General features: G+C 42.5%; 2 protein-coding genes across 5 annotated transcripts in view; both read left to right on the top strand.

The window, feature by feature from the left end:
* LOC134537090 (rho guanine nucleotide exchange factor 10-like protein) overlaps nucleotides 1–12,941 on the top strand; it is a 188,520-nt gene extending 175,579 nt beyond the window's left edge. Inside the window, exons 10-14 of the mRNA XM_063377361.1 lie at nucleotides 1,416–1,599; nucleotides 4,408–4,547; nucleotides 5,741–6,021; nucleotides 9,025–9,319; nucleotides 9,779–12,941. Of these exons, the coding sequence (XP_063233431.1) occupies nucleotides 1,416–1,599; nucleotides 4,408–4,547; nucleotides 5,741–6,021; nucleotides 9,025–9,319; nucleotides 9,779–10,945 (2,067 nt within the window). The 3' untranslated portion in view covers nucleotides 10,946–12,941. The remainder of the gene's footprint in view (nucleotides 1–1,415; nucleotides 1,600–4,407; nucleotides 4,548–5,740; nucleotides 6,022–9,024; nucleotides 9,320–9,778) is intronic.
* A 5,588-nt stretch (nucleotides 12,942–18,529) lies between these two features.
* LOC134537087 (transmembrane protein 47) overlaps nucleotides 18,530–26,242 on the top strand; it is a 107,090-nt gene continuing 99,377 nt past the window's right edge. Inside the window, exon 1 of one of the 4 annotated variants that reach the window (XM_063377355.1) lies at nucleotides 18,530–18,689. In XM_063377355.1, the coding sequence (XP_063233425.1) occupies nucleotides 18,544–18,689 (146 nt within the window). In that variant the 5' untranslated portion in view covers nucleotides 18,530–18,543. The remainder of the gene's footprint in view (nucleotides 18,690–26,242) is intronic. The other 3 variants (XM_063377359.1, XM_063377357.1, XM_063377353.1) reach the window with 3 other exon arrangements.

Below are 26,242 nucleotides of genomic sequence, written 5' to 3'. Positions count from 1 at the left end.
TAATACTGTGTGTGGTTCTGCCATTATTGAATATAATTAAACCTTTACATGCAAAATGGAGAAAACAATAAAGGGTGAAAAAAGAAATTTTGATACATACAGCTGTAACTGTGATTAGTTGCAGTAGTTCTACTCAAAAATTTTTCTTTCACTTGCTGATATTTGTGTTTATTTTCTCCACTAAAATATTGAATAAAAAGTATTGCTATTGTCTTAAAGAAATTTGGATAAGGTAATTCATGGTATGTTAAAACCATCTTGATAGGCTCATAATTAAATACTATGGATGGGTCAATCAAATCCTTGAACCCACAGATACCATCAAATCCTTAGCATTTGGAAGATTCAATATTCGAGGAAAAAAATTCATGGAAAACATTAAAGATGATAACATTAGTTAAAAAATTCAATACTGATAACCTATCTTCATACCTGTCGTGTTACCGTTCCCCAAGATATTGTACATTTAACATGTAATCATATGAATAAAATTACAGTATGTTATTTTTAACCGTTGACGCCTACATTTGGATTCGAGATGTATATTCGAGGTACTCTGTGGGATTTTAATTATAGAAAATCTTGGATCTGACATCACGACTAGATACACATTTTTGGAGCGGCTGAAACTTTTTTTCTAAACTAGTTAAAACCGTTTCTGATGTGTTCAAACCATTTTTGAATCAATTCTAAACATTTTTTTTTGAACCTGGTAGAAAAATGTTGGGGAGAAAAAAACGCCATGTCGGCGAGACAATTTTCCCCGGCCGCACGGGACAGGTGTTGTATTTGACTGACGCGTGTTAGCTGTGGTGGAAGGTGCGTCCGTCGTGAAAATTTTCAGCCGCTCTAAAATGTGTATTTAGTCGTGATGTCAGATCCAAGATTTTCTATAACTAAAATCCCACAGAGTACCTTGAATGTACCCCTCAAATCCATATCTAGGCGTCAAGGGTTAAAAAATAACATACTGTAATTTTATTTATATTATTACATGCGGTGAGAGCGTCGTGGTGAGAGCGTTGTGGTGAGCGTGGTGAGAGCATCGTGGTGAGAGCATCGTGGTGAGCATGGTGAGAGCTTTGCGGTGAGCGTGGTGAGAGCGTCGTGGTGAGAGCGTCGCGGTGAGAGCGTCGCGGTGAGCGTGGTGAGAGTGTCGTGAGCATGGTGAGAGTGTCGTGGTGAGCGTAGTGAGAGCGTCGCGGTGAGCGTGGTGAGAGCGTGGAGAGAGCGTCGTGGTGAGAGCGTCGCGGTGAGCATTGTGGTGAGCGTGGTGAGAGCGTCGCGGTGAGCATGGTGAGAGCATCGTGGTGAGAGCATCGTGGTGAGAGCGTCGCGGTGAGCGTCGTGGTGAGTGTGGTGATAGCGTCGCGGTGAGCGTGGTGAGAGCGTCGTGGTGGTTGCGTGACGCGCAGGAGCTGGGCCCGGACACGGCCAGGCACATACTGCACTCCATCCAGACCTCGATCCAGCAGAAGGATGAGGAGATGGCGTGGGCAGACTCGTGCTGCCTGCAGCTGTCCGTGCGCGGCCGTGCCAAGGAGGAGACCTACACCTTCCAGACGGACAACCCCTCCGTCAAGAAGGAGTGGATCACCGGTGAGCCGGCGGTTCCCACGTTCCCCCTCGCTAGCCACTTCGGCGAACACTCGATCTTTGAATATATATACTGTATAGAAGTCACCAGACCAGGTTAAAATTTCTAATACGGTTTTGAGATAGTTGGTTAATTCACCGCCGCAATCGCCACCATCTCTAGGGCATCGGCTTGTGGTGGTCCCTAGCGGACAAGTGTCGAACTCTTCAAACACCCCTTCCCCACCCTCCCGTTGAACGACCTTGAGCTGCAGTGAATGTTGGGTTGGGGGGGGGGGGGGGGGGGGGAATGACAGCGGGCGACAGTGCTGCGCTCTTAACGTGCAAATAACAACCTAAGACGATACAGGGCGTTATGGCAGCGCACTGCAGCGGTGAAGTTCCCAAGATGCTTATCATACGCTCCTGAAAAACGTAGAGTAAATCCTATCCACTCGCGACTTCTATACAGTATATATATTCAAAGATCCAATACAGGAATACAATGTCTAAAATATTTAAGTGGAATCGAATCGTGAATATTGTTCTCAGTGAAGCTGTATTACCCTCACTTTACGAAATTCAGAAATGACGTAAAAAAAAAAAGAATCGTCAAAATTCATTCAATAAAATTATAACCGTGTGTAATATAAATATTGAGCATTCACAAAAGCAAACAAGAGTGCCGTATGTTGATTTTTTTTAAAGTAACCAACTTTATTCAAGCAAAAATTTAGAATTCAAAAGGAAAAAAAATACTAAATATTTTAATGAGCAAATCTTCAGGCTTCCGATGTTTTGAAGATTCGAAACAGATGCGAAGCTTCGGAGAAAACAGCTATGTCGGTAACTGGAGAAAACACAGGGCTGTTGACGTGTTAACATTAAGTTCTACTTTGATCTGAGAGCCTGGTCAACTAGCATAGTTACAGTACAATTTAACACACATTTTATACACACACATGCACATGGCAGTACATTATTACACTTCGTAGGGGCACACACATACTCATGTTCGGGTACAGGGCTACCCGTAACAACTCTTCTTCTGACAGGGTGTCTACAGACCATAAAATTTGCAAAAAATTCCTGAATTTAACGGTAATGGTTCTAGAAGTCTTGAAATTTAAATTTATAGCTGTGTTTTATATATATATTTTTTTATGCTTCATTTAATTTTATAGTCACACATTAAATTAAATGAAGATTATGATTTAACACTTTTAGTACTTTGTTACGTTGTATGTGTGGCTCAGCTAAGCACACAGAGAAACGTAACAAAAAACAAAGACAAACAATGTTCCTTAGGAATTTTTTCAGTAAGATGGTTGCGTTCTACGTTATTTGGAAATAAAAGAGTTTATTAAATTACCTTTGTTTATTTCTTTTCAGTACACAATTTTACAAATGAATTTAGTTCGAGAGCTTTGTTATTTGCACAGTTTTTGTTTTTTCTTATACAAATTTTTACGATGTCTTTGGATTTTGATAGGATGAGGTCCAAATACATACCACAGCACCATATATCTTGCCGTTGAGGGTCGAGGAGTCTTTTCACTCGCCAAAAAAAAATATATACTTTAGTAATGTCCCTTGGTTAACTACATAACTCAAGGTACCGTCAATTGCGGACCGTGATCACACGAAGTCGGGCCGATGCCGACGCCTAGGGCCTAAATTTCTAATTAATTAGTCCGAGAAAATAAAGACCTTAAGTTAAAAAAAATACGGTCTGTCCCCAGCCCCTAGGCGTTAAATTGTCCCTTAGTAATTTTCCATCGTGTCGTGACTTGCAGACGGCGCGACCTGGTTCGGCAATGATCGGGCAACAAGTGACTTGGTTGACGAGACCACCTTCCCTTGTAAAGGTGAAGACAAGGGAGGCAACCCCGTGGGCCAACTGACCAATCAGAGTACAGAATTCAGGAACATGACCATATAAGGAAATTCGGAAGGGCGCATCACTCCATGCCAGGGCTCGCCCTATTTGGCTAGCTAGTGGTAGCCTCCAGAGAACCTACCAGACGGTCGCTACAGCTGTGCGTCCACATGACGCGTAAATCCCAAACACGCATTTACAAGGTGAAAATTAACTTTCTGGCGCCAGGGTGTCGCGCCTGTCCGCTCTTCCTTCTGTACCTTCCAGACTCTTCTCGAAATATTACACTAGCAATATCCAATAGAATTTAAAATTACCCAACAAATTTAAATACAATGTTCAAAATTTAGTAATCAAAGATGAAATTCATACAGTATAACAAATTTTAGTTTAAAAATAATGTCCTGTAAAATTATATTCTACACTGCTTTAAACAAAACAATTACTGAAATTATCAAATATTAAAATTAAGTATTATGGACTGGAATTAACCCTCAAATTAATAATTAAATATCTCAAGGAAATAAGTATTTTAAGGCTTTCCATGAAATTTAACCAAAGTTCTTAACAGCTCTGAACCATTACCCTTATCTACATATTAAAAAATTATTATCCTTCATATCAAAGTTATTCTTAATCAATATTCTTATGACCCAAAAAAATATCTGTATATGACAAATCCTCATTGTGCAATGCTACAACTTTAACTTGAAATAAAGGTCCATTCCTGCAAATAGTAAATGGTATTAGATTTGATCATGTGATGTTAAAAAGTTGTGAAGAAGGATTATTAACAGATCATGTGAAAGTGTTAGTTCTGATCCATCAGGTTCTTGTTGCATGCTAGTGCGGTGACTGAGTGGCGGGAGGGTGAGTGTGTGGGCTGGTCCTGAGCCAGTGCAGGCGTGCGATGCGACCGAGGCAGTGACGTGTGTGTGTGTGTGTCCGTGCAGAGCTGCGCCTCGCGCAGCTGGCGCTGGACCCCAGCAACTCCCCCGCGTGGGAGGTCCCGGAGCAGGAGCGCCGGCCGTCCACCAAGATGCCGCTGTTCGTGCGCGCCCAGCCCGTCTACAAGTCGCAGCATCAAACTGAGGTGCGTCTCGACGCTCTCAGAGCTTGTCCGCACCGGCAGGGGATACGCTGGGAAGCTCGCAAAACCCAAGGAACAGACAGTTTGTCTTCAAAACCTGGAATTATGGAGAAATGGACACAATCTCATTTAGAAAACAATATCAGTAATATTCGCAGGCTTTCACGGCCATTGCCTGAAGTAGTTTGGCTTCTGGGTTGTAGCCGTGTCCTTGGCGAATAATTCACCGACGTTTCTGGTCGACATTGCAGTCGCTATCATCAGGGAGCAGTTACCTACTACTAGGTAACTGCTCCCTGATGATGGCGACTGCAATGTCGACTGAAACATCGGTGAATTATTTGCCAAGGACACGGCAACAACCCAGAAGCCAAGCTACTTCAATATCAGTAATATTTTCATACTATTAAAATTTAAATGTCTTACAACCATATGTATTTTAATCATTTTGAATTATTGTATGGTCTACTGTATAATTAAACATACTTTCATTAATTTGTGTAGTGTTAATAATCCTTTTGTATCATTAAGTGAACCTAAGGGATACAAACAACTCTCTAGTGTTGATTTGAAGCACAAACAAGTATCTAAAGTTTTAAGCCTGATTCCAGTTTTATTAAAATAAATACACTACCACATTTTATCACACAATCGTTGCACATTTTATACTAAAATCAAGTTTTGAAAATTAGGGGTGCAATTTTTATGCAAGAAAATAATTTTTTTTTTGATGAAGTAAAGTTATTTATAAATAACGAAAATCTATTTCATGGAAAGTATGTTTAATTAAACAGTAGACCATACGATAATTCAAAGGAATAATAAAGATATATTAATTAATAATAAAGATTAGTAATTTAACATGAGCCCGTTCACCCAATAATCAATAATACATATTAATTTATGATAATAAATAAAATATTCATATATATTTATAAACAAAAAATGTGTTCGTGGTGTCCACGAGCGACACAAGTGAATCTTCTCGCTTATTAGGTAAGTAGTTGTTGTAATATTTTGTCGGGGGAAGTCAGGAAAAAAAAGGGATGTTCGTGTAGACATAGACACCCTAGTTGAACAAGTTGTGTGCTCTGCACGAACCCCGTGGTCGAAGGCTGGGCTCATGGTGTGTGTACACCCTAGCTGAACCCTGGGAATGAGGGCGGAGGGGTCAAGGGGACTGTGCGTCTGCACAGGTGCGCTGCGGCTGCTACCACGTGGCGGGCGGCAAGGGCAGCGGCGGGAGAGCGCGCCGCGCCCGCCCTAGCGGCTACCTGTGGGTGTGCACCACGGACGGGGCCAGCAGCCACATAGCCGTGCTGTCCCAGCACCAGCAGCACGCGGGGCTGCTCAAGGACGCGGGGGCCTTCGACCTGGTGGAGACGCGGGTCACCGCCATGGAGTTCGTCAAGGGCCTGTCGGCGGGCCTGCCCGGGCTGCAGGGAGACACAGTGTGGATGGGCACCGACAGCCGCAGGTCGGTACAGCCCTCGATACAGCCAGGTCATCACAGTGTCAGTACAGTTCCTGCCCGGGCTGCAGGGCGACACCGTGTGGATGGGCACCGACAGCCGCAGGTCGGTACAGCCCTCGATACAACCGGGTCATCGCAGTGTCAGTACAGTTCCTGCCCGGGCTGCAGGGCGACACCGTGTGGATGGGCACCGACAGCCGCAGGTCGGTACAGCCCTCAATACAACCGGGTCATCGCAGTGTCAGTACAGTTCCTGCCCGGGCTGCAGGGCGACACCGTGTGGATGGGCACCGACAGCCGCAGGTCGGTACAGCCCTCGATACAACCGGGTCATCACAGTGCCAGTACAGTTCCTGCCTGGGCTGCAGGGCGACACCGTGTGGATGGGCACCGACAGCCGCAGGTCGGTACAGGCCTCGATACAACCGGGTCATCGCAGTGTCAGTACAGTTCCTGCCCGGGCTGCAGGGCGACACCGTGTGGATGGGCACCGACAGCCGCAGGTCGGTACAGCCCTCGATACAACCGGGTCATCGCAGTGTCAGTACAGTTCCTTCCCGGGCTGCAGGGCGACACCGTGTGGATGGGCACCGACAGCCGCAGGTCGGTACTGCCTCGATACAACCGGGTCATCGCAGTGTCAGTACAGTTCCTGCCCGGGCTGCAGGGCGACACCGTGTGGATGGGCACCGACAGCCGCAGGTCGGTACAGCCCTCGATACAACCGGGTCATCGCAGTGTCAGTACAGTTCCTGCCCGGGCTGCAGGGCGACACCGTGTGGATGGGCACCGACAGCCGCAGGTCGGTACAGCCCTCGATACAACCGGGTCATCGCAGTGTCAGTACAGTTCCTGCCCGGGCTGCAGGGCGACACCGTGTGGATGGGCACCGACAGCCGCAGGTCGGTACAGCCCTCGATACAACCGGGTCATCGCAGTGTCAGTACAGTTCCTGCCCGGGCTGCAGGGCGACACCGTGTGGATGGGCACCGACAGCCGCAGGTCGGTACAGCCCTCGATACAACCGGGTCATCGCAGTGTCAGTACAGTTCCTGCCCGGGCTGCAGGGCGACACCGTGTGGATGGGCACCGACAGCCGCAGGTCGGTACAGCCCTCGATACAGCCAGGTCATCACAGTGTCAGTACAGTTCCTGCCCGGGCTGCAGGGCGACACCGTGTGGATGGGCACCGACAGCCGCAGGTCGGTACAGCCCTCGATACAACCGGGTCATCGCAGTGTCAGTACAGTTCCTGCCCGGGCTGCAGGGCGACACCGTGTGGATGGGCACCGACAGCCGCAGGTCGGTACAGCCCTCGATACAACCGGGTCATCGCAGTGTCAGTACAGTTCCTGCCCGGGCTGCAGGGCGACACCGTGTGGATGGGTACCGACAGCCGCAGGTCGGTACAGCCCTCGATACAGCCAGGTCATCACAGTGTCAGTACAGTTCCTGCCCGGGCTGCAGGGCGACACCGTGTGGATGGGCACCGACAGCCGCAGGTCGGTACAGCCCTCGATACAACCGGGTCATCGCAGTGTCAGTACAGTTCCTGCCCGGGCTGCAGGGCGACACCGTGTGGATGGGCACCGACAGCCGCAGGTCGGTACAGCCCTCGATACAACCGGGTCATCGCAGTGTCAGTACAGTTCCTGCCCGGGCTGCAGGGCGACACCGTGTGGATGGGCACCGACAGCCGCAGGTCGGTACTGCCTCGATACAGCCGGGTCATCACAGTGTCAGTACAGTTCCTGCCCGGGCTGCAGGGCGACACCGTGTGAATGGGCACCGACAGCCGCAGGTCGGTACAGCCCTCGATACAGCCGGGTCATCATAGCGTCAGTGTAGTTTAGTTTCATCACATAACTCTCACACTCTAGTAATCATACAACTGTTAACTTAGGATAAATATGTTGTGGGAAATCCCAGTCTGTCCTGCCGATCCCCATTCTCCGGAGAATCCTGTCCTGTGGGGAAATAAGTACCGTACCCTTTCTGTGGTTTAAGTCCCAGTCAGATGTGCTGATTCTCTGGAGTCCGGTTTTTTTTCATGTTATAACTCTTCAGGGTTCAACATTTGAGTGGCAGAAAGCGGGATGTTGTATGGCTTTCATTTGAACGTGCCGAGAACCAGAATAACTAATGTAATAAAAAGAAGCTGGTTCAAACAAAAAACGTGTTTTTTTTTTTTTTAAACCTGGGTTTTTTCCAACTGTGGTGCGTGGTGCCAGGGTGGTGATAGTGTGTGTGAGAGCCGCGCGGTGGTTTGAGAGACGCGTGGTGGTGTGAGAGCCGCGAGGTGGTGTGAGAGACGCGAGGTGGTGTGAGAGACGCGTGGTGGTGTGAGAGCCGCGAGGTGGTGTGAGAGCCGCGCGGTGGTGTGAGAGCCATGTGGTGGTGTGAGAGCCACGCGGTGGTGTGAGAGCCACGTGGTGGTGTGAGAGTCACGCGGTGTGAGAGCCGCGCGGTGGTGTGAGAGCCGCGCGGTGGTGTGAGAGCCACGCGGTGGTGTGAGAGCCGCGTGGTGGTGTGAGAGTCACGCGGTGTGAGAGCCGCGCATTGGTGTGAGAGCCGCGCGGTGGTGTGAGAGCCGCGCGGTGGTGTGAGAGCCACGCGGTGGTGTGAGAGTCACGCGGTGGTGTGAGAGCCACGTGGTGGTGTGAGAGTCACGCGGTGTGAGAGCCGCGCGGTGGTGTGAGCCGCGCGGTGGTGTGAGCCGCGCGGTGGTGTGAGAGCCGCGCGGTGGTGTGAGAGTCGCGCGGTGGTGTGAGAGTCGCGCGGTGGTGTGATAGTCACGCGGTGGTGTGAGAATTGCGCGGTGGTGTTGAGAGCAGCGCGGTGGTGTTGAGAGCAGCGCGGTGGTGTGAGAGTCACGTGGTGGTGTGAGAGCCGCGCGGTGGTGTGAAAGTCGCGCGGTGGTGTGAGAGTCGCGTGGTGGTGTGAGAGCCGCACGGTGGTGTGAGAGCCGCACGGTGGTGTGAGAGCCGCGCGGTGGTGTGCTGGCAGGCTGGTGATGTACGCGGCCGGTGAGCCGGAGCGCCAGGAGGAGGTGGCCAGCTGCGCCGTGCCGGGCGCCGTGACACAGGTGCGCCACCACTGCGACTGCGTGTTCGTGGCGCTGGGCAACGGCAGCCTGCTGCAGTTCCGGCGCGGCGCGGACGGGGCGTGGTGCCTGGCGGAGCCCCAGGTGCTGTCCCTGGGCTCGGACCCCGTGTCGTCGCTGCTGCCCATCAACACGGGCCTGTACGCCGCTTGTGGGCTCAAGGTCTGGGTGCTGGGCGGGCAGACGGGACAAGTGCAGGTACTTACTCCACTTCATTCAATATTAGTGATGGGCCAGTTAACAATTTTATCGAAACCAAATCTCGAATGCACCCATCGGATCTAAATCTCTGTCTCAAGGGTCATAAATAAAATAATACCCAAAATAAAATATTATTAACTATGGTGTTCAAACATTAAACTCCAAATCTCAGTCTCAATGGTCAAAAATAAAATAATACACAAGATAAAATTTTTTTTAACTATGGTGTTGAAACATTCAACTCTTTAAAATGTTTGTTTCACAATTTTATTTATACAACTACATGTTATATTGCATTATCTTGGAAAATGGTAACAGGATAGTTATGAAGGGAAAAAATTGACCTAGAAAAATTTAGAGGTTATCAATGTTGAATTTTTTAATTTACTTTATTTACCTGTTTAAACTACCTTCTGTTTCTTACGGTAACGCAAGTGAGTTGTGCGTGTGTTTCAGAAGAGCTTCGGAGTCCAGCACGAGCACCTGGGCAACGTGAACCTGATGGCGCACTCGGGCATCGGCCTGTGGATCTCGCTGAAGAGCTCGAGCACCATCTGCCTATACCACACGGAGACCTTCAAGCACCTGCAGGACATCAACGTGGCCAACAACGTGCTTCGCGCCGCCGGCGGCTCCAACGACAGCAGCCGCGTGGCGGTGACGGTGACCGCGCTCATGGCCTGCAAGGGCCTGCTCTGGGTGGGCACCAACGTGGGCATCTCGCTCACCATCCCGCTGCCCCGGCTGGAGGGCGTGCCCATCATCAGCGGGCGGGTCAACATCTCGTACCACGCGCACTACGGCCCCATCTCGTTCCTGCTGGCGCTGCAGCCCCGGGGCTGCGGGCAGGCGTCACGCTCGCCCCCGGCCGCCGCCCCCGAGTGCGCCGGCCCCCCCGGCGCGGCGGCCCGGCTCCGGCACCACCTGACCAGCAGCCCCCTGGTGGTGCGCCGGCGCCGCCCCAAGGAGCCCGACGCTCTGTCCAGCCGGGCGTCCAAGACGCTGCCCCGCGGGCTGGGCCTGCTGTCCGCGTCGACCACCTCCTCGCAGGGCTCGGGCGACGCCTGCGACGTGTACGGCCTCTACGGGGAGCTGATGAACGTGCGGGACTACGAGGGCGAGGACTCGGCGGGGCCCGAGTGCGGGCCCCTGCGACGCAGCGACCCCGAGCTGGCGGCCATCCCGGGCAAGGTCAGCACGCTGGACCGCCGGCTGCGCCTGAAGGCCGGCCGGCCGCGCTCGCTCGACCTCTCCAACTGGTCCGTGGACTCCCGCTCGTCCTCGCTGTACACGTCGTCGGGCTCTGAGGAGGCGCTGTCGCCGAGGAGCGGCAGCCGGTCCGTATCGCGGCACGGCAGCAGCGCGAGCTCCGCGCCGCAGCCCCCCGGCGCCGTGGCGGACATCACCATCACCGTGCCCACGCCCGAGACCCCCCCCGAGGCCCCACAGGCCCCTCAGGGCGCCGACACGGGCCGGCGGACGGTCATCACGCTCATGGGCGGCCGGGGCTACGTCAACTGGCGGCACGCCTGCCTCGGCCCCGAGCCCAAGGCCAGGAACTCTGTGAGTCTGGAGCCCAACAGCAACGACGCGCACATAGTCGTGTGGGAGATGAAGTTGTGATGACGTCGCGGTTGCCACACTCTTTTCTCATTTCCCATTTCTCCGGACGGTACCGAACGTGCGTCTACTTAATTTGTTTTAGAATTAAATGAAAAATACCGTGCTTAAAAAAAAATGTGTTTGAACATTGAAGTTGTTCATTTCTTCATGCCTGTTGATGTACATAGTGATTGAAATGATTACAGTTTGTGTGTCTGAAATACTTCTACACGGTGTTATAAGATTTTTCTTGGAAATTTTAAGCTTTTGCTTTTACCACATGTTAAAATTGTAGAATGCTTTGATGAAGTGACCCTTGTTTTGAAGCAATCAAACCATTTTTTTTTCTGAGGTCAGCACTATATATAAAATATGAATTGAATGGTTACATGAATATTGATGTCTAGAATGTGTTATATATATTATATTTTCTGTGCATGTATAATTTATTGGCTTCAGTTGTTAATAGTGATGTTAAAAGCTTTCACATTTTCAAATTACGAGGTTTGAGTCGCAACAGTTTTGGCCAGTAGTTGCGATTTTGAATGTTTTTTATCAAATTGTTGTTTACAGTACATTTAATGTATTTCTTCCTAGCAGTTGCAAGTGTTAGCTGTCTTTTTTTTGGTCATAATTCTTGTAATGTTGCTTTCTTTTTAGACTTTTAAATTGATCTTTTGTATCTTATTAAATACACATATTTTCTTTAATAAACATCAACTCTGAAATTGTTTGTGAATTTATATTATCAAATAGATGAAAATGCATCAACAAAAATGATTTATTTTTTAAATTGAAAATTTGTTAGTTTAAAATGGCACAAGTCGGTTGCCAAGAATGGTCAACAGAATGTTATTTACACATTGCATGAATAATTGTTGATTATTAAGTTCCTTAAATAAGATTATACAATAGTTTTATAAAATGAATTTTTTGCACATTAATTAATGGATTTTTTTATATTTAATTTTTGTATAAAATAAACATAGATACTGGTTGCATGAAACATGTGTAACCAAGGTAGTTGATTTTCCTGTTAGCGTTGTTTAAGGTGTATAGACTAAGAACAGCCCAGTCAAAGCTGAAGATAAGACTCTTTTTCAAATGTTTGGTTTAAACTGTGTATTTTGCATTTTTTTTTCAATATATATCAAAAAGCATCAATATATTGGTGATTTTAGTTTGCAGTGAACCTTGTGGTAATTATTTTGATTTAAAATTATAACATTTTTCATTAGTATGCTTTAATTTTCAAAGATTGTTAAGTTTAATATAGTATTTTCTGTAATAAGGTGAAGCTATTACCAACATTTTTCATAAGAACTGTAGGTGATTTCATTTTGGTTTTCTTCTCGATTAAACATGTAAAAAATAATAAAGTTTACTTTTGTATGGAAGTGTAAATTGCAATAGCCTTGTAATAAATTACACTTTAATAGCATATTTTATCAGGAAAGCATCTTGGAAATTATTTACAATAGATTCATATTGTTGGTGTCTTAATACTTGGTGCTGATTGATTGAATAATTTCTCTTTTCCAATATGTAGTTTTGACTGTGTAACATCTTGTACAAAACATTCGTTTTTGAGCGGGAAATAAGATGCACATTATGTATTTGTGATGATTGTACATGTTTCACACTGGATGCAATTGCTACCAGCTACGTACATGTATTTTCGATTAAATAATTTTGTCATGATTCTGATATTTACAGTAGTGTTACACTTGTACAGCATGATTATTGTTCTTGCATGACAGATTACAATATTCTTCCTTAACCCTTTATTTTAAATCTTTTCTATTCTTCTGTGCACAAAAGGGAACAAATTACTCTAAGCAGCTGAAGAGACTGTACAATAATGTGTTTTACACAGCAAAATATATAAATTGTTACTATGTGTGTATATATGCTGATAGTAGCAATTTCTGGTGCTGTTTACCAAGTATGTAATTTTTTTACATGTTTAAAAATTGGCCTAATATTTTTTATGTGTACAGTTTATGCTATTAACATAGTTTTTTTCTCAGTCAGACTTCTTTTTTGATTAAATAAACAAATCATGTAAATTATGAATTTTTCTAGTGATTTATGGATTGGTTTGATTGTCCCATCTTTATTTTTTTATTTTTTTATTTTTTCCTTGGGTGTTTGCTGTCTGGAAGTCTTTGGAGCTTTTAAAATCTGCTCCAGAAGCCGACATTCATTTGCAATAAAAACAGAAAATTCTGCTGATTTCCCATTTTTTTTTAAAAAATAAAATAAAAGTAGTTTATTTTGAACAGGAATCTGAATGCATTCAAAATCATTTTAATTTACCACAGTTGTTGCTGTGTGGCTAGAGTGTACGTTTTTTTTATCCTGCTCTTCTAAAAAAAACACACACTACACACTTCACTCTTCACACTTCACTCTTCACACCTCACACTTCCCACTTCACACTTCCCACTTAACTCTTCACACTTCACACTTCTCTTCACACTTCACACTACACACTTCACTCTACACACTTCACTCTTCACTCTTCACTCTTCACACCTCACACCTCACACTTCACACTTCACTCTTCACACTTCACACTTCACCTGACTTTCTTGGGAAGGGGTTGATGGTACGGTGGAGAGGTATACAACAGAGTGGTCTGCCAGAGGCGAGTGGATGCACCATGATTGGCTGATACAGGAGGGGTGCTACTTCCTGTCAGCTGGTGCGAGGTGAGAGAGATGAAAAAAAAGGGCGGTGTGGGGGAATGTGTGCGATAACTAGCCACAAGATTAAATGGTGTATTGCGATAGAACTGAAAAGCATTTCAATACACCATATAACACAGAAATGCAACGTAATACATCATAAACCTCAAAAGTTTTAAACCACCGATTAAACCGTGGTTTATACCAAGTGGTTTTTATAAAAAAAAATGTTTTTTTTAAATTATTTGTTTTAAAAAAAGATCTTAATTTTTTTTCTATGAAGAGTCCGATTCCACTCTAATAATAGCAACAAAAGTTAAATCATTAATATTTCTTGTGACTTACATGAACAAAAAATTAGTATATACTAATCAAGATTTTAACATTTAAATTATCTGAATAAGGTGTAAATTATTCCTAGCTAAATACTCTTGTAAAATTAAATTAATTAGTGAATTATAGACAGCGTGTAAAAAATAAAATTATTACTAAAAAAAAAAATCCTATTCTGTGGGAAATCCCCGATTGTACTGTAAAACCCTCTTCTGTGGGAAACACCAATTCTATGGAGAATCCTCCTGTTGGAAAATAGTATCTCTGGTTAGGTGACAGTCAGCTGTGCTGATTTTCTGGAGTCCAGTTCTTTGATGTTATAACTTTTCTGGTTCAACATGAGTGGCAAAAAGCAGTATGTTGTATGGCTTTCATTTGAACATGCTGAGAACCAAAATAATTAATGTAAAAAACAAAAAGTTGGTTTAAACCATTAAAACCAGTTTTTTTTACAATTCTGCCAAAAAAAAATTCTGCAACAAATGTTAATCAGCATATTTAATCAAAACTCAACTCTGATTACAAAAAAAAAATGTACTCTTTTAATATACTATTAAATTCAATGAGTGTAAATTATTTTGCATGAAGTTGGTACCTAAATGTATGTACTAAATAGATTATTTTATTTTTATTTTTATATTGCAACTGTTCATATTAACATTGGTACATTTTCACACACACACACATACTTCTGATTATTTGCATTGTTCCCAGTAGTTTGACATGCTTATTACAAATTATTATATTGTAAAAGTGCATCATGTATCAGTAAAAATGACACTGTTTAGGTGAAGTAAGTAAATTGAACAGTTAATTGTTTTATTTGTTGAAAATAATGCTATCTTTATGAATAAACAGAGTTCATAAAGAAACAAGAAACAGTAACACCAAATTCTCCTGTTTTAAAAACAAAATTGGCCTAAAATTTAAACCATATAATCTTGTCTCTAGCAATAACATGTCCAGCAATCCAGCCAATCAACATCCATGTTAATTACAAGTTTAACTGCCATTCATAGTTTTCTCCGTCGTTATGTTGGCATGTCGTCCATGTGAAAGATGTCTTTTGGCACTTTTTATAATGTACACATTTTACACATCACTTATTCTGCTGTTTTTATGTTAACTTTGAGTAGGTTGTCATGTGTGAAGTGCTGAAGCTACACGGAAACCATCTCTACAAGGCGGTGGAAGTTTCTATGATTTCTGTGTAGATTGAAGATGTTCCAGGTTGAGATAGGCTTCGCACATCATGCCGATATAATGTCTCACAGTGATGATGAATTTCAAGCCCAAGTATGAGAAATTTGGGTACTTTTCCAGGTTTGTTACACTTGTTAGGGTGATACAACCAACAATTACTGCAAGAGATGACCAAAATGAGGCCCTGTACAAAAAATGTATTACTCTTTTGCAGGATCATACACAGAATTTTAATTTAGGAAGAGGGCTGGAAAAAAAGGGAGGGGGGGGGGGAGGGGGATCGTTGCTACATGTTTTCAAATTGTTTCCATTTATTAATGGAAATTATACATTTTTTTAGTATTTGGGAAGGGGGGGGGGGAGCGAAGCGGGAATATATCTCCCTGTGTTGTGTATGTCCCTGCTCTCTTGGTAGACTAAATGGTAAGTCTGTTTGAAATTGATGTAAGTCTTTCAGATATCACCAAATTGATAATTACAACCCATATGGAAGGGGTGAATGAATTTGTAGAATGGTTAGCTTTTGTTACTTCCATAGTTCTAACTCACCTGTCTGTGCTGACACTGTGTCACAGCTTGTGGCCATGTCAGTTTGTTTAAAGAATATTCTAGAAATTGTACAAATTGCTGGATGCATTGAATAGAAAGCATTGGAAACATTTTTTGGTGCATGGAAGATTATGAAATGTTTCATCAATAAGTTTCAATTATTCGAAAACATGTAGGGTGCGTACATGTAGTGTGTAGAAGGTTTCAGAATGGTCAAGGTAATGGTGGACGCATGAGTTCTCGGCAGGACGGATGTGCAATTCAGGCTGTGAGGTTGGTACTGTAGATGTGAAATTCCTGTGAGAAAGGTGGCTGCGGTGGAAAAGCTATGGAAAGTCCTGTAGGCCATTGGTGAGTGACAAGTATCATCATCATCATCATCATCATCATCATCATCATCATCATCATCATCATCATCATCATCATCATCATCATCATCATCATCATCATCATCATCATAATAATTATTATTTTAATAATAATAATAATAAAAAACACTCTAAATGACAGGTAAATTATCAGAAGCCCCTTACAATGAATTGATGTAAATGTGTGGGGAAATAGGAACGTCCTGAGATAAAACACCAGCCTTTAGAAACAAAGGCTACTTTTCCTTTGTTCAATCGGGAAAGTTTGTGCTTTTCTCAAACCTAGATTGCAAGGATAGGCTTGCGACAATTAAAAATACAAAACTAACTAAAAAAATATGTGCTGCCAATTTTGTCAACAAATTTTTGGTTGCGTGACCATTTTGTTGCTGCAAAGCTCCAATTGGATCTTTCGTTGATATGTTATTAGGTTTTCGTTATTTGATTGGTCTGTGTGATGTGTTTTTGGTGTGAATGCACACACAGTGCTGTACCAAACTTTATCATGATTGCTACATTAATATGATGCACAAGTGTTTCTGATGCAAACAAACAGGTTTAGCAAAAATGTCTTGACATGTTACTTTTGCTTATTTAACAGCAGTTATGTATTTGTATCAGTTCAGTTACATTTGGGATGAAGTATTTAAGTTAGTTTAGTTAAAAAAAAAATCATGCAGTATAATCTTATTGTCAAGTACTATGCTTGAAAGGATTCACTTTCAAGTATTTATTTCCAGTTCTCAAGATTACAGATAGTAAAAGTAAAAAATTATTCCTTTTAAGTGCCGACTGCAAACAGGCAGCCCTGATAAATATTTTGTCTCTTGTCTTCTTGGCTTCCTACCACACCTGCTGTTATTTTTTGTTTACCTCTTTGAAACAAGAAAATATCACGAGTGTTCTTTTCTACTAAAGGACACAGATTGGGACAGAAAGTTCTTGACCGATGTATTCAGACCATCGCCCACACCATGCATGACAGAGGGTCTTGTGGGCCAATCAGCGATCAGTGTAAGTCGGACACAATTTGGGACATTGCAAATGTAGATGGGCCTTCAGGCTCCAGTAATAAAACTGGTCTAATGTAACAGTGAGTGTGGATGAATACACCAATTGGATGGTGATTAGCAATAAAATAGTGTTACAACTACCAAAACACAAACTGAGATCATTTGCAAATCGTAAAATCCTTACAATAGCTATATTTCCCAAAACGGGTGAAAAAAGTATTTATATACACTTTACTACCACTATAAAATACCCTGTCGCTCGTTACGAGATTAATGTAGCAGCCAACATTTCAACTTACTGATTACATTTCCTCGTACTTTACCTTGTCTCTGAAGCTGTTTCCTTACGCAAAGAAACATGCTGAAAATCTGATTTGCACACGAAAATCATTTTAAAACCTCTCTTTCTGTGTTCTTTATTCTTAAAACACATCCCAAAGAAAAAAACTCAAAGCAGTTATATTTTGTCTAGTGAAGATGAATAGAAATTTTCTTTCAAAGTTTTCTTAAATTAAAGCCTTAACGGAGCGAGCATGAGAAATATGTTAAGACATTCCTTTGCAGCATGTGGAAAACTACAGTTAAAAATGGTGATGATTCAACCAATAAAAGAAAACAATAAGATGATATTTTGGCTTGTGATGACATATCTTAGATGGGCAAACATCAAGCTAATGTAAAAGAGAAAACAATTCACAATACACTCACACTTAGAATAAGGAAGTAATGTGAGAATTGTGGTTAGAAGCTGGACACTTAGATCTTGTTTGGATATTGTATAACATTATCAGATTGCCTTTGCATGGATTGGTTTACAAAATAAGTTTAAGATCCTTAAAATACATTGATTTTACTTTCCTAACTCAAAATTAAGTTGTAGTCTTTCTGTTTTATCTTTATAGAAAAGGGAAAATGCAAATGTTTTTGCTCCCAGTTTAACTTTTCCTTTATGGAAGAATAAAACAGTTTGGCGATGCCTAACTTACTTGATGTTTTCTCATTAAAATTAGTTTTACAATCATTTATGCCAATAGAGTGTTCATAAATAATTTAGTTTTTTTAATACATTATTAACCTTGGCACAAAAATTTTCGTTTAAAGTTAAATAAGTCGTTTGTTTTTCTTCCTTTATCCTTTAATAATCACTTCCATTAATATAAGGATAAACTCAAATTGGTAATTATAATTAAATCTATGTTGGTCAAGGTACTCAATATTGTTGAATATTTAAATAATCATCATTTTGGTACAGTTAATTGTATTAACATTATTGAAAACTTCTATTTACAAATAAAAAAAGCGTGTTAAAAATCAGTATTTACTGGCATAAACAAATAGTGATTCTAATAATATGTATTGTAGTGCGAAATTTCAAATTTCAAATGAACCCGCGGTAGCGTTAGCCATTGATATTGGTTGTTCGCGTCCGCGATAGATGTCTCTGTTGTCGCCGTGCGAGCGCCATGTTGACTGAATCAAAGATGTACGGCTATCCGAGAGATAGCAGTAGGGCGACTGTTATGGGTGGCTTTAGTTTCGAAGGGGACTCTTTACCTGATTTCAGTGAATTCGACTCAGCTTCCGTCATCACAGAATATCAAGTGGAAAGGTAAGGTCGCATATATATGCACGTACTTTAATGTGCATGGAAAGGCAGAGAAGTTTGCTAAATATAGATCAGTTTGGTGAATCAGTAGTCAGGCTGTAGACTTTTTACAACTTTGTTGTTTTTGTCTTTTTTATAAATTACAGTGTGCGAAACAAGACTTAGAATATATTGTAGAGTTTATTATTGTTTTTTTTAAATTATGATTGGTTTTATTCAATGCCAGAAAATAGAGGTCAAGATTGTTTTCTATGAGTCATTGGTTCACTTTAACAACTGAATGCCCACTTTTCCGCATCATTTTATAATAAATGCTTGTAATTAATAAGTAACGTGTTTTGATTCTTAACTTAAGCGTGTTTATAAATTCCACTTTGTTCTATGAACCCGTGACGTCATTGATACAAGCATGTGTTTAAAAAAAAATCGTTAAGAAACAAAGATGATGGCAACTATTATTTTTTTCGGAACGCAAATCTTTCTTTTAAATATTATTTCAAAGCACATTATTGATATTTTTGTTCTGTAGGTAGGCGCTACATTGATTCAAGTTATAGAAATTGTAACAGCCATGTTAACTTTTTCAAATTTAATCAATTTTCGTAATTGCTTGAGAAAAAAAAATCTGGGTGAGGTTTGTGAGTAAACAACGACCAGTTGTTTGAAACCAAAGCAGTCGATAGTGACTTTACGTTATTTTTTTGCCGTGTTCGTTGTTTGTTTCTTTTTGCGCGCTTTTCTTGCTGTAGCACCTGTCACCTAGTCGTCGGCAGGTGTGCGCGTCGGGTGGCAATCTGTACTACTGTCGACATCTACTCGTAGATTCGACAGTAGCATTTCATTTGCTACACTGCGTTTGCCATACCCGATTTTACTGTGAGCTACAAAAGGTATTTTCCACGTGTTTTCCCACGAAAAAGAATAAAAGCTTGTATTGGATTAATAATAAAATTCAAAATATTTTGCGTCTTCCGTCAGGTAAAAAAATGCCTCGCAAAATAGCGATAGGTTCGTTATACAATGTAACAAACGGCAACTAATAAGAACGAACTTCACGGTTATTAAAAAAATCAATTTAATTCAATATAATTCTGAGATCTGAGAACAAAACATGGTCAGGATTTACGTATATACTAAAAAATTAACCTTCAATTTACGAAAAGTTTAATGGTATAACACTACATATTCTTGTACTTGAAACAATTTTTATTATACATGAATTCATTCTTCATATTTTGTATCTTACAAAATTAAAAAAAAAAAATGTGTATGTTTTAACTTTGAAAACATGGTGTGTTACTGGCTTATTTTAACTAAGTGTGACGATCAAAATAAAAATTAAATTTATTGCTACTACCGGCAATGGCTTAAATATGTTAACTAGTATTTAAATTAAAATTAAAACTTATTGCTGAATATAAATAAGTAGTGTTAGAGATATTTATTTTAATTATGTATATAGTTAATGAAATAGGACGAAGTTTTGATTCGGAAAGTCTTTGTACATATTAATTTTAAAATTTTAATTTTGTTGTGAGTGTGAAACCAGTGAATGATAAATGCATCATAATTGAAAAGGAACCAAATAACATATTGACCAATCCGAACATTGCTTTAAGCGATACGAAATTGCGAATGGCTCTGCATTGGAACTATTCCACCAATTAAAATTGTAGCCTCGCAACTAGAAGTCGCATGATTCACGCAATACTGCGAAAAGTCTGCTTGTGGATTTTATTGCCTAGCATGATGAGGCGATGTGTTTATACAAAGGTGCCCCCCCCCCCCCCCCCCCCCCCTCAAACACTATGACTCACCCCCCCCCCCCCCCGCGAAATTTTTTATGCCATTTTCTCAATTATTTTATAATATTATACTTTTTTAGTATTATATTTTATCACATTTTGCAATTAAAACTGATTTTCTAATAATAATTTTGGTCATATCAGGTAATATTTCCATCCTGAACCGACAGATGCCAAACTGCTTTTGTTGAGGAAAGTGCGGGGTTGTCATTTTGATTTACAAGATCCCTTTCAATTATCAAAGCACCAGAAACGTATTTTCACATTAGAAGCTATAATTATGTAAATAATATATACATTTTTCTCGTCTTTTAACCCCCCCCCCCCCCCTGAAATTTTAATGACGCAGTCTGCGTCGTTACCCCCCCCCCCCCCCCTTGTGGGCACCCCTGGTTTATACATATATAATTTCCTAAATTCAAATTTCACAACGTATCGGACATCTAGTTTAATATTTTGATGTATTTGTGACCGAAAGTAAATAGTCTGAGAAGTTTCAAAAGTATTCCGATTATCTGAAATGCAACTGTGTGTGCCGAATGTGTTTGCTTGAGGCAACGAAATATTTGCTTGAGGCAACGAAATGTTTGCACGATCCGTCTACAGGAGAGGACGTTATCACTGTCAGCGAGTACACAGTGATTAGCTGGGCGTGCGCAAGTTTATCACGTTACCAGCCAAGTCTAAAAATGTGTAATAACTTGGCAACCGTGCATGCCCCTCCTGGGGTCTTCAAGGAAATGGCTGTTGTACAGCACACCTCAAGTCCTACAATCACCACCCCCTGTCGCCAGACTTAAAACCCGATTGCGAACTTCACGGACTACAATAAAACAAAAGGGTAGGTACTGATAAAAATCGTAATAGTTTTCGCGCGGCCCTGGGGACCTCCCTCCGTAAGTTTGAAAATTTTACTCTTTCAAACAAAATTTTAAGCCAAACTGAAATTTCGACGATGATTTTGCCAATTTATCTTAAAAACCTTGATTTTATTTCCTGATAAATCATCATCGTGTCTGTTTTATAAATAAAATTCCGATGGAATTTGCGTATTTACACGTGGCAATAAACACGGGTTTCTTTACACACAGTACAAAAAAAATGAACATAAATTTGTATTTACCAGAACTTTGGTTTACGTGCTGATAAAAATTTTTTTATTTTCCTTTTGTCATAAATGCCTGTATCTTAGTAGCACACTGGACTAGCGGCCCTGGAGACATGCCTGATCTTCGGAGATTTATTTTTAATAGTAACGTTATCCACTGTGTCGGTTAAAACGGTCAACGTGTAGCATTCACTTTAGTCGTTGTTCATTTCATTATTATAGGTCAGCGGACGAATACTTCTTGCGACTCGACTGTATTTCAGACTACGTTCGAAGTGGGTATTTTGACGTGTGTCGGGGGGATAAGGAATGAAATGAAAGTAGCTGAGTGGAGCCCCGGTGAAAGGGAAGCCTAAAATGCAGATAAAGTTCTGCCATTCCCGATTACACCCGAACAATTCACCTTCGGCCAACCTCGGGTTTTATATATATATATATATATATATATATATATATATATATATATATATTTCTCTGTTTATTTTAATGTAGCTGTACTAACCCAACTAACCGTCCATAGTGTTTTAAAGTGTTTTAATGTAGCTAACCTAACCGACCACTTTCAATATTTGAATTCATTTTTCCTGCGCAAAGATAAAACAAATCCCGAAGTTGGCCGAAGGTGAATTGTTCGGGTGTAATCGGGAATGTGCATCTTAGGTCTCCCCCGGTGAGATGTCCGTGTAAACACACGGGAGTAGTATAATAGTTTAGTCATTTCCGGCGCCGTACTTCCGGGGGGGGGGGGGGGGTTGGTTATCAAGGAACCCAGCGGGCCGTTTGTTTGCATTGCGGGTGTGGGGGGGGGGGGGGGGGGGGGGGGGGGGGGGGGGGGGGGGGGCGGGTTATGGCTTCCGGAAGCTGCGCCCATGACGGGAGGTGCTCTTAATGCCTCCCCGGGACCAGCCGCAATCGCCCGCTTCCGCTTCCCTCAATGGGAATGTCGTGTTGACGACTATTTATAAACCCCCCTCACCCCTCATCATACCCCGCCCCGGCAGCTGCGAGACCGCGTGGTTCGGCACCTCGGCATCTGCTCTGTGCGACAGACACAGGTGTCTGTGCTGCTGTGAGACAGTGGCGGATCCAGAGGTTCACCTCGGAGGGGGCACTCTAGGATTCCAGAATAGCCAGAGAGAAAATGTCTTAAAATGTACTAAATTTGTATTTAATCTACCCGCACCACACTTAACATCCAACCACCAGATTCTATGATCCTACAAGAAATTCGTCAATTATATTAAAATATTTCATTGGTTTCAGAAACAATCATTTTTGTAGGAGATATTAATGCAGCAGACAACTGGTTTTTCGAGGGGGGGGGGGGGCACATACCCCTGGTGAGCCCCCCCCCCCCCCCCCGGACACGCCACTGGCCGCGGGCCAATAGGCTCGTGGGGCGGACCTAGCTTCCATTGGTCACCACGGGAAACACCACGGGTGTCTTCGAAATAACTGACAATCATTTGGATTCTCCTCTGCTTACTCTCTAGGTTTTTTTTTGTTTTCAATAATGGATGAAAAGATAAAAAGTATGAATATACGAAAAATACGAACATGTAAACTCACGGAAAACAAGCTAAAAATTTGCCGATGTCAAACAGAACAGAAAATTCAGAGGACTGAATTAGTCAAAAAATTTTATCACAGGACAGACGGACACAGTGGGCTAACAACGAGACAGTAACCACAAGAACACACAGAAGAAGACAAAAAAAAGTAGTTGTCTGTAAAGTCGGTTTACGGACGATAGTTTAACGTGACAACGTCATAACAAAACATTGATGAAATGATTGCATACTTTTATGAATAAAATTGAATCATTTTTATTGAATTATCACTATTTTGTATGGATACAAAGAAAGAGTGAAATGAAATATACAATTTAATTGATAAAATTTACTTTTATTTGCACTCATTAATTCAAATATGTTTATTACTTTAACGAAGAGATTATTTTAACTATAACTTTTATACATGTTTGCTATTTAACTTCTTCCAATCTGTGTTTCAAGTTTAATGTGCCTCGAAAAAGTCAAATCGATGGTTGTTCCAATCGAGTGGAAGAGTGATAGATGCGGCGCAAGCGTACAATGAACGTAACGGGACAATGAGTCATCTTTTTTCTTGTGTGCAGCCGGCGTTCATCGATTTATTAGACGTTGTCACGTCAAAAACTATCTTGGACAGCACAACTACAAACAGAATAACCCAACGGTGACACTAAACAATGAAATTGACATCACTATGACAACACGGAGACGCGCATGCGAACCCAGCTATGTGGAGTAAACAGGTATTCTGACAACAAAAATGACAGTCGGCACAGACTAACACAGTTGTCTTCTCAAGACAGAAAAGTTGCGACGTTTCCGGGACTGAGGTCTGTTTCCGTCCTCAGGCACAGAAAACAGGTGGTATATATATATATATATATATATATATATATATATATATATATATATATATATATGTATATATATGTATATATATATGCCGTGATAGGGATATATTTTTTTTTACTTTCGATAGTGGAAAAAACGTTGGTTTTAATTCAAGTAATACATAATGAATTCTGTTCGTTTTTTTCACGCACACTAGAGCAAGTATTACCTCAATAGGTCGGGAAGCCTTCTATTCACAGATGAGAGAGCCAAAACCCGAAGTTCATACTTTTTTTCCGTATCTTTAATGTAGCTATCCTAACCAAATCAACCGCCCACAATGTTTTAAAGTATTTATAATGTAGCTAACCTAACCTAATTGACCATTAGTATCCTTTTATCAACACCGCCATATTTATTTACAATGAACAAAAAAAAAAAACGAAGATGCACGATCGGGCGTTTGGCTCTCTCGTCTGTGAAAAGAAGGCTTCCCCCAACAGGTCTGGCGTGCCTGTAATGACTTGTCATTATCACGAGATGGACGGATGGATGGACAAGTTCTACTGGTGGTGGAAGGATGTATATGTAGGTAGAATGAGAGTAGATTGAATGCTGTGCTTCAATAGTGTTAATTTAACCTCGTGACCTTCAGTTGAGCCTAACCCTCGCACGGAGACACGTGTCAATGAGCTGTGTATTTATCTTCTCGGACACGACAGGATCGTGTAGACCGGGTCATGAGCCCGCAACGGGGACGCACCACAACGCCGAAAAACCCACAACGCCGAAATACCCACAACGCCGAAATACCCACAACGCCGAAATACCACAACGCCGAAATACCACAACGCCGAAATACCACAACGCCGAAATACATTAACGCCGAAAAATGTCATTCCAGGACTGCCACAAAGGTTAGGTTAGGCTAGCCTAGGTTAGGTACACAAATGCATTCAGTTTTTTTTTTCATTTTGCTCCTGTGGCCCCTCCCTCCCTGCAACAACATTTTTCGGCGTTACTGTATTTCGGCGTTGTGGTACACAAAAGTTTTCTAGCTGTCGGCGTTGCGGTCAATTTGGGCATTCGGCGTTATTGTACGTTCGGCGTTGTGGTAACGACCCGCCCGCAACGGGCCGTCTCGGAGTGACATGTCACCTCACCCTGGCCCTTGTCACTGGCGGAGAGTGAGTAGTGAGTAGTGAGTAGTGAGTAGTGAGCGTGTACTCGGCAGGGCGCCGATGGTGGCGCGCAGTTTAAAATCGTTAACAGTCAAATGGAGGTTGATGTTGGGTCCTTAAAGGCCCCCGCCTCGTCAGGGGTGTATGTGTGTCGGCGAGGCGGGATGATAAGCGCGACGCTCGCTGGTGCTTCTAGCGCGGTGTCTCCTCTGGACTGGCGCGCAGTCTTTTCCCAGTGCATATGAGCGGTGACCGTAACATTATACGGCCGAGAAATGAAGATATAGGTGTAATGCAAGTCCCTTAAGTGCTTTCAAAAATCTGTACATACCGGTTGTTTTACGCCTACAAATTACTCCGAGAACGCACATTTTAGCAATTTAAAAATCTTTATAAATAAGTACAGTTTAAAAACTTCATCCGAAATCAAAAGTACTTTCCGGCCCTATGCGAATTTTTAAATGCTTGTCGTAAGCAGACCCCACTCGGATATCTTGAGTAGTTTTGAAATCGCTGTTGTTTTTCCTGAAGCTATGCGCACCGTGTGTGTGCCCGGGTCTTATCTCCATCCAACATTTAACTTTCACAATTACAAAAAAAAGCTTCACACAGTTGCCATGTAATTAATCATGCAGAAACGGCCGACCCTGTAGCAGCTTTGAATAAATATACTGTATAGAAGTCGCCAGCCCAGGTTAAAATTTCTAATACGGTTTTGAGGTGGTTGGTTAATTCACCGCCGCAATCGCCACCATCTCTAGGGCATCGAGTTGCGGTGGTCCCTAGCGGACAAGTGTCGAACTCTTCAAACACCCCTTCCCCCTCCCGCTGAACGACCTTGAGCTGCAGTGAATGATGGATGAGGGGTGCGGGGAATGACAGCGGGTGACAGCGCTGCGCTCTAACGTGTAAATAACAACTAAGACGATACAGGGCGTTAAGGCAGCGCACTGCAGCGGTGAAGTTCCCAAGCTGCTCATCATACGAATCTGAAAGATGCAGAGTAAATCCTATCCACTCGCGACTTCTATACAGATATATATATATATATATATATATATATTCAAAGGTAGCAGCC

Source organism: Bacillus rossius, chromosome 11, assembly GCF_032445375.1.
Source record: "Bacillus rossius redtenbacheri isolate Brsri chromosome 11, Brsri_v3, whole genome shotgun sequence".
NCBI lineage: Eukaryota > Metazoa > Arthropoda > Insecta > Phasmatodea > Bacillidae > Bacillus > Bacillus rossius.
The sequence above is the reverse complement of the archived record's forward strand: the minus strand, read 5'-3'. Positions and strand labels throughout refer to the sequence as shown.